Source organism: Megalobrama amblycephala, linkage group LG17 (genome assembly GCF_018812025.1).
Source record: "Megalobrama amblycephala isolate DHTTF-2021 linkage group LG17, ASM1881202v1, whole genome shotgun sequence".
Classification (NCBI taxonomy): domain Eukaryota; kingdom Metazoa; phylum Chordata; class Actinopteri; order Cypriniformes; family Xenocyprididae; genus Megalobrama; species Megalobrama amblycephala.
This window is the reverse complement of record NC_063060.1, coordinates 18,574,134-18,582,391: the sequence shown is the minus strand read 5'-3', so window position 1 is coordinate 18,582,391 and position 8,258 is coordinate 18,574,134. Positions and strand designations below refer to the sequence as shown.

Genomic DNA, 8,258 nt, shown 5'->3' with positions numbered 1-8,258 from the left:
TCCTGACGATGCCACAAGAGGACACCATACACAAACCAGTTTGAATTCATCAGCGAAACGAAGCAAGCTGTTCTGGCTACGTGGCCGTAGTGACGTCGGCAAAGTTGACGTTTCACAAACATGGCGTCGCAGCAGAGTGAAGTGGATGAGCTGTTCGATGTGAAAAACGCTTTTTACATTGGCAGTTATCAACACTGCATTAACGAAGCCCAAAAAGTAAAGGTGAGTGTCCTGAAAATATCTCCATGACACGAAAACATTTCCGACTGAAAGGCTTATTGATTCTAAAGTAGGTCTGTTAGCCTGCGGCTAATTCATTACCTTCTCTATATTCAGTACCTAAATATTGTAACAATAATGTAATTAACAAATGATAAACAACCACGTGTAAGTGTCATATTTCTTTTAGACATCAGGGCCAGAAAAGGATGCAGAGAAGAACATTTTTCTGTACAGAGCATACATTGCTCAGGTAAGTTCTGTTTAGCATCAGTCTGTTGTGGTGCTGTGTTGGTTTGATGTTGTTCAGAATAAACTCATACAAAATTAGATGTAAGTTATGTCGATGTAAATGTCAAGCTGCAATGTTTTCTTTCTCTGTCAGAAAGCATACACAGCTGAAAGCACACACATTTTATATATATATATATATATATATATATATATATATATATATATATATACATACATATGCACACACACTACCAATCAAAAGTTTGGAAACATTACTATTTTTAATCTATAACATTACTATTTTTAAGTCTCTTATGCTCATTAAGGCTGCATTTATTTCATAATAAACACAGGAAAAAAAAAACAATAATATTATGAAATATTACAATTTAAAATTATGGTTTTCTATTTTAATATACTTTAAAATATAATTTTCTGTGATGCAAAGCTGAATTTTCAGCATTATTGCACCTGTCTTCAGTGTCACATGATCCTTCAGAAATCATTGTAATATGCTGATTTATTATCAATGTTGGAAACCGTTGTGCTGCTTAATATTATTTTATAACCTGTGATACTTTTTCAGGATTCTTTTGATGAATAAAAAGTAAAAAAAAAAAAAATAGCATTTATTTAAAATAGAAATCTTTTGTAACAATATACACTACTGTTCAAAAGTTTGGGGTCAGTAATTTTTGTCTTTCTTTTTTTTTTTTTGAAAGAAATTAATACTTTTATTCAGCACAGATGTGTTAAATTGATAAATAAGCGATAGTAAAGATTTATATTGTTAGAAAAGATTTATATTTTGAATAAATGCTGTTCTTTTTAACTTTTTTTATTGATCAATGAATCCTGAAAAAAGTATCACAGGTTCCAAAAAAATGTTAAGCAACAAAACTGTTTTCAACATTGATAATAACTGAGTATCAAATCATCATATTAGAATGATTGCTGATGGATCATGTGACACTGAAGACTGGAGTAATGATGCTGAAAATTCAGCTTTGCATCACAGAATTAAATTATATTTTAAAGTATATTAAAATAGCAAACTATAATTTTAAATTGCTATAATATTTCACAATATTATTGTTTTTTCTGTATTTATTATGAAATAAATGCAGCCATAATGAGCATAACAGACTTTGTTCAAAAACATTAAAAATAGTAATGTTTCCAAACTTTTGACCGGTAGTGTGTATGTGTGTATATATAAATATATATATTGAGTTCTAATTAACAGTGATGATTTCTGTTGTCTTCTCAGAGGAAGTATGCTGTGGTTCTGGATGAAATAAAGCCCAGCTCCTCTGAGGAGTTGCAGGCTGTTAGGATGTTTGCTGAGTACCTGTCAAATGAAGGAAAGAGGTTTGTGCAGTCAAACTGTCTCATTTTTTTATTCGTTGTTTCAAACCTTATATAACTAAAAACCTAGATACATGCAGGTTAGCCATTTGGTCTGTCAGTTAAACGATTACGTTCAAAGTGAACTAAACCATACATCTGGTGGCACAATGCTTTTCTTAGAGATGCAATAGTGGCAGAACTGGACAAAAAGATGGCTAAGAGTGTTGATGTTTCCAACACCACCTTCCTGCTGATGGCGGCTTCCATCTATCTGCATGAGATGAACACAGATGCTGCGTTACGTACCCTGCACCAGGGAGAGAGTCTGGAGTGGTGAGTCTGGAGTTTTCATAAATGGTTTATGAGTTGGATTACTAATGTATAAGTTGCTCACTGTCATTTTGTATTTCTCTCATAGCATGGCCATGACTGTCCAGATACTTCTCAAGTTGGACAGAGTTGATATGGCAAGGTATTTTTTTTTTTTTTTGTGGATTGGTTAATTATTTATTTTTTGGTTTACGTGTGCTTGCATTAAAGCTGTTTGTATGTTATATTAAAAATACCTTTTAACCTGCTAGATATTATTTGACAATATATTATGTAGCCTAACTTCTGACTTTTAACTACAAATGAGAAATTATACCTGCCTTTAGTTAATACATTTTAAATATGTTATTTTCATGGATCTGTTGTGTTCACAGAAAGGAGCTAAAGAAGATGCAAGACCAAGATGAAGATGCCACTTTAACTCAGCTTGCTACAGCCTGGGTCAACCTTGCCATCGTGAGTATTCAAATGTGAAATTAAAATCATTTGCTTTTTTTAATGGGCATTCTTTGTGTTCCTGTGACCGATTAATTGGTTCGTGTCAACCTAAAGAAAAAAGGTTTTGTCTTCATTATCTTTCATCAAAATATAATAACTTTCCTCTGAAATAACATTGCAGGCTGTTGGACAATGTCAAAAAAATCACCAAATAGATATTTTAAGAATTGTTTTAGCAAACTTTAATTCAGTCTGGCTTTAAAAAAAAATCAAAATATCTTCCTCTTATCTACTCCAGTCTCAGCTTGTACTTCATGTTTTCATACGGATTATAGGAAATGTAAAAAAAAAAAAAAAAAAAAAAAAAAAATATATATATATATATATATATATATATATATATATATATATATATATATATATATATATAATTATTATTTAGAATAAATAAATTAAAATAAATTATTATTTAGAAAATGTAAACAAACCTTTTAAAAAAAAAAAAAAAAGAGAAAAAAAAAAGCCTTTACTGTCTCATCAAGGACAGAATTTGTGATAATATAAGTGAGCTACTTCTCTGTGAAAAGTCATTTAATGCTTTGGAGTACAGGAGAATTGCAGAATGGTTTGCTTCCCACAAATGATAAGTTGTTATCTAAAGAGAAATTATCAGATGTTATTTTTCAACAAGACAATGCTCCTGCCCAAATTGCAAAGACAAACCAAAAAGTGGCTTGAGAACAAGTCCATCAGTCTCATGTTTTGGCCTGGCCAGAGTCCAGATTTGAACCCTATAGTGAATATTTTATTCTCACATTAAACTGGGAGACATTTTTCAAGTACTCATGAACTGTCTGAAGCCATTAATATTGACTGGAACTGAAACAACACTGAATTTTCTTCCTGTAAAAAGCTGTCTGCAAGTTGGGGAAGGCTATGTTCATCTTACGTTATTTCTACAGTATTTGTGCAATTCTTGTTAATTTCCTGACCAGATATGTAATTAAAATGGTTAAGGCCATAATGTGTGTCTAGACATAAATGCTTCATGATTTAGAGGTGAACAGCAGATGAACATTGTCTAGTACCATGAAATGGTAGTCATGCCTCAAAATATTAAAGTAAATATTATTAAAAATATAGTAAATTCATTTAATTAAAATACACTTATTCATTCATTCTTAATCATTAACAAATACATAAATTTATGCTACCCAAATACTACATCTATTTACTGTATGTTTTTTTCATTTAGACATGTGCATTGTTTTAGTGAGCTTAAAAATTTGAGATGATTTTGTTTTCTTTAAGATCTCTCTGCATGCCTATTGCTTGTTCAGTGTTTGCTGGTTTTGCTGAATTATGGTACTTCCTTATCAACTGGGAATTAAAAGTCTTTCTCAATCTTCTACCAACAGGGGGGAGAGAAATTGCAGGATGCGTTCTACATCTTCCAGGAAATGTCAGACAAGTACTCGCCCACACTGCTGCTGCTGAACGGTCAGGCTGCCAGTCACATGGCTCAGAATAAGTGGGATGAGGCTGAGTCAGTACTACAGGATGCTCTGGACAAAGTAAGAGCCTGGATTTCAGTACAGCAATTGCAAGGAAGTTTCATCTCCCACTGCAAACAAAAATTTAACTTTGGTCATGAGAGTCTGCATAGCGTATATATTTGACATGTATTGACTGATAATTTTGAAACTGCATTTCAACTAATTCAGAGCATTAGTAGAATGTAAGTTTAGGGTTAAAGGGATAGTTCACCTAAAAATGAAAATTTGATGTTTATCTGCTTACCCCCAGCGCATCCAAGATGTAGGTGCCTTTGTTTCTTCAGTAGAACACAATTGATGATTTTTAACTCCAACCGCTGCCATCTGTCAGTGGTATAATGCAAGTCAGCGGGAACTTGGACTATAAGAGTAAATAAAACACGACAGACAAATCCAAATTAAACCCTGCGGCTCGTGACGACACATTGATGTCTTAAGACACGAAACGATCGGTTTGTGCGAGAAACCGAACAGTATTTATATCATTTTTTTTACCTCTAATACACCACTATGTCCAACTGCATTCATCACTCGATTCGTTTGGTCTGATCGCGCTCTGACAGCGGCAGTGATGTCTCGCGCATATACTTCAATGAGAGCGAGACATCACTGCCGCTGTCAGAGCGCGATCAGACCAAACGAATCGAGTGATGAATGCCGTTTCGTGTCTTAAGACGTCAATGTGTCGTCACGAGCCGCAGGGTTTAATTTGGATTTGTCTGTCGTGTTTTATTTACTCTTATAGTCCAAGTTCCCGCTGACTTGCATTATACCACTGACAGACGGCAGCGGTTGGAGTTAAAAATCATCATTTGTGTTCTACTGAAGAAACAAAGACACCTACATCTTGGATGCTCTGGGGGTAAGCAGATAAACACCAAATTTTCATTTTTGGGTGAACTATCCCTTTAATAGAATAAGTTGATGTAGTTACAAAGTTACTTATAGTCAGTAGGATGTCTGTTGGGGAGCATCAAAATAAAGTGTTAGTAGATATTAAGCAGACAGTCTACTAATACTCTAATGAGAGATAGTTGACATGTAGTTGCAAAGTTACATATAGTTAGAAGTATATCTAAAGTAGAACATCGAAATGAAGTTTTACGGAATTCACGACACAGACCATACTAGCAGTTCTATTGCTAATGCACTCTTATTCTGATTGGGGACAATTCTGCAGGGAAAATTAGCATTTCTGGATTACTAGAATCACTATTAAAATCGAAAGCAGAATTCATGAAGATGCACTGTATACTGAACAGTCAGTGGTCCAGGTTTAACTGTGGTGAAATGTCATGATCTCTCCTTTATCTTCTATAGGACAGCAGCCACCCGGAGACACTCATCAACCTCATTGTGTTGACACAGCATTTGGGCAAACCTCCTGAGGTAAACTCCATAAATTAACATTAGTGATGCACCCAAATTAAAAATCTTGGCCGAAGCCGAAACTGAATATAATGAAACACTTGGCTGAAGGCCATTTATTTTGACCATTTTTCATCATTGCATAAATTAAATAGTCAAAATGTGCTTTTCAAAGAAAAAATCTATTTAAAAATATTTATTTCTGCTGTAAGTTTTTGCAAATGCGCCCCCTCTAGACCAATGGTTCTCAAACTTTTTAGGGTTTTGTCCACCCTGAGGCATTTAATATCCTTCTTCGTATCCTCTCTCTTCCACTTAGACTGGACAATACTTGCCCCTTTAAATTGATTTTCAGGTGCATTTTTTTGCCTTTACATTTTGATATTTTTATGTTGAATTCCATTTATTTCATTATTAATATAATAAATAAAACAATAAATTAAACTAAATCAACAGTTTCAATCAAATGAAATCACAAAAGCCATATTTGCCCTGCAGTGGCACATTGGACAATCTAAATGTATTTACACATTGTTTAATATTTCTCAGAGGTGGTATGAATGCAATTACAATGGCATAAATAAAGTTATGAGATAATGTTTTAAATACAAAATGTTCAATAGAGAAAAATGAAATGACGGTAAAACGAAGTGATTGGCCTACTTTTAAATATTAAATTAAAACCACCAGTAGGTGGCAGCAAGTCATTGTCTTAACAAGTGAGTCATTTAATCATTCATTCAGTAACAACACAAGACTGGATGTATTATCAATGGACCATGAGTCATTGACTCTCCCGATTCGTTCAAAGTTGCATATTTGTTCACTATCAAAACACCGCTGTGAGTTACTTGGAGATGCACAACAGTTCTGCTGTGGCTTTTAGTGGAACTATTGTTTCATTGCAAAATACTGTTTAAAATGTACATCTCTTAATATCACCTTTTTGTTTGTTGAAATGTATAAAATCAGTCACATTTGCAATCGTGTGGATATATGGGAAAATTGTATTCTTTCTTGTATAATATCAACAATAAAAATAAGTCGTCGCACAGGGTATGTTTTTGTATCAAATAGAGTTTGAGTTTTAAATCGATCTCTATGCACAGTCAGCATCTATATTTGTTCTTCATGCTAGTAAGTGCTAAAACGCCACTTTTACAAAGGTACATTGTCGAGAATGGCAGTAATGTAGCACTGTTTGCTAAGGCAGCAGACTCAGCATGCATCAGATGCACTCTGCTTTAGTGGATGCATTTAGTTTTGATTACAAAAGATGAGGTCATTTCATTGGATGTCATGTATTTGACATATTACGGCACTCCCATTTTCCTGTTGTTTTTACACTAGAGGCCTATTTTTTTTTTGCCTATTAGAAGTACATGCTTGGTTTTAATGTTATTTTAAGGGGGAGCAGAATTAAATGAATGGCAAAACTCAGCATTTTGTTTGTGTCCCCCCTTTGTCACCTCACGTACCCCAGTTTGGGAACCACTGCTCTATACAGTTCAGCAAAACAGTGTCTGCAAATGGCATTTTTGTGTCTTTTTCGGACACTTTGCTTCCACACTGCTCACTTGTTTGCTGCATTTGTAAAGCATGCACGCATTTCGCTCTACACTCTTTGCTATTTGATTGCGTCATCAAAAACATCATTGTTCTGTAAAATTTATTCTGTCTTTTCACTTTTTTTTTCACTATATTTTTGCTATTTTCAGCCGAATAATTTTGGTTGCTGAACATTTGGTGCATCCCTAATTAACAAGTTAACATTAAAAAAAAATTATAATCTGCATTCTTCAATGTATGTGATCTTCATTTTAAACCCTTGAGGAATTATCACAGATGATCATATTGTCTGTCTTTTTGTTTCTGCACAGGTGACAAATCGATATTTGTCTCAACTGAAAGATGCACACAAGTCACATCCTTTTATTAGGGATTATCTTGCTAAGGTAAGGTTATTTATTATGCTACAGGACACCTTGTTCTGCTTTTCTTTTTTTGAGAACACATTGTTGAAAAAATAACTACTAAGTTTAATGTGAACTCAATTGTTTCCACAGGAGAATGAATTTGACAGACTTGCCATGCAATACGCCCCCAGCGCCTGAAAGAAGTATACGGTTTCTATTTATGTCTCCTACAATGCAACACAATGTTATTTCTTTTTTTTTTTAATGCCTTTAAACAAAAACTAATTTTGACATGCCCAAATGTTCTACAAACATTCCTGTATCATGGTTAAATAAACATGTTTATCATACATGATCATACATGGTGTTGTCTTATTGAATAGTCATGTTGCGATTAAATACATTAATACATTCTTCAATGTTCTGTGTTCCGGTCTCTCGGGTTTTTGGGAGATGTTGCAGATGAAATGACATGTGAAGTGACAAAAACCACTGCTACGACATTCCAAAGTTCAGTCTCTCATACAATAATAATCAATATATTACTTAATTTTGTGTGTATGACCAATGGTAACGTTTTGGTACAGTACAGCCGTGGCCAAAAGTATTGGCAGTGACTTTTTTTTTTTTTTTTTTTGCAAAGATTCTGCTTCAGTATTTTTGGATTTTTTTTTTTTTTTCACGTTTCTATGATATACAATGTTCTGGAAAAGAATAAGCATTTCATAAGTTTTAAAGGCTTTTATTGGTAAAAAGATTTAATATGCAAAGAGTCAGTATTTACAGTGTTGAGCTGCCTTCTTCATAACCTCTGCAATTCATTCAGGCATGTTGGATATCAGCTTCT

General features: G+C 33.7%; 1 protein-coding gene across 1 annotated transcript; it reads left to right on the top strand.

The window, feature by feature from the left end:
* The first annotated feature begins 39 nt into the window (after positions 1 to 39).
* cope (COPI coat complex subunit epsilon) lies at positions 40 to 7,771 on the top strand. The gene is made up of 10 exons (XM_048163871.1): positions 40 to 222; positions 410 to 472; positions 1,724 to 1,824; positions 1,984 to 2,136; positions 2,222 to 2,275; positions 2,508 to 2,589; positions 3,990 to 4,145; positions 5,448 to 5,516; positions 7,376 to 7,450; positions 7,562 to 7,771. Exons 1-10 carry the CDS (start codon positions 121 to 123, stop codon positions 7,607 to 7,609), a joined length of 903 nt encoding a protein of 300 aa, XP_048019828.1. The 5' UTR covers positions 40 to 120; the 3' UTR covers positions 7,610 to 7,771.
* The last annotated feature ends 487 nt before the right edge of the window (positions 7,772 to 8,258 follow it).

What these genes read in the sequence shown, in the direction of transcription:
- cope (XM_048163871.1), top strand. Translation starts at nt 121, where the DNA reads ATGGCGTCGCAGCAGAGTGAAGTGGATGAGCTGTTCGATGTGAAAAAC. An exon ending in ACGAAGCCCAAAAAGTAAAG is followed by an intron (nt 223 to 409) that starts GTGAGTGTCCTG and finishes TATTTCTTTTAG; the next exon opens with ACATCAGGGCCAGAAAAGGA. An exon ending in ACAGAGCATACATTGCTCAG is followed by an intron (nt 473 to 1,723) that starts GTAAGTTCTGTT and finishes TTGTCTTCTCAG; the next exon opens with AGGAAGTATGCTGTGGTTCT.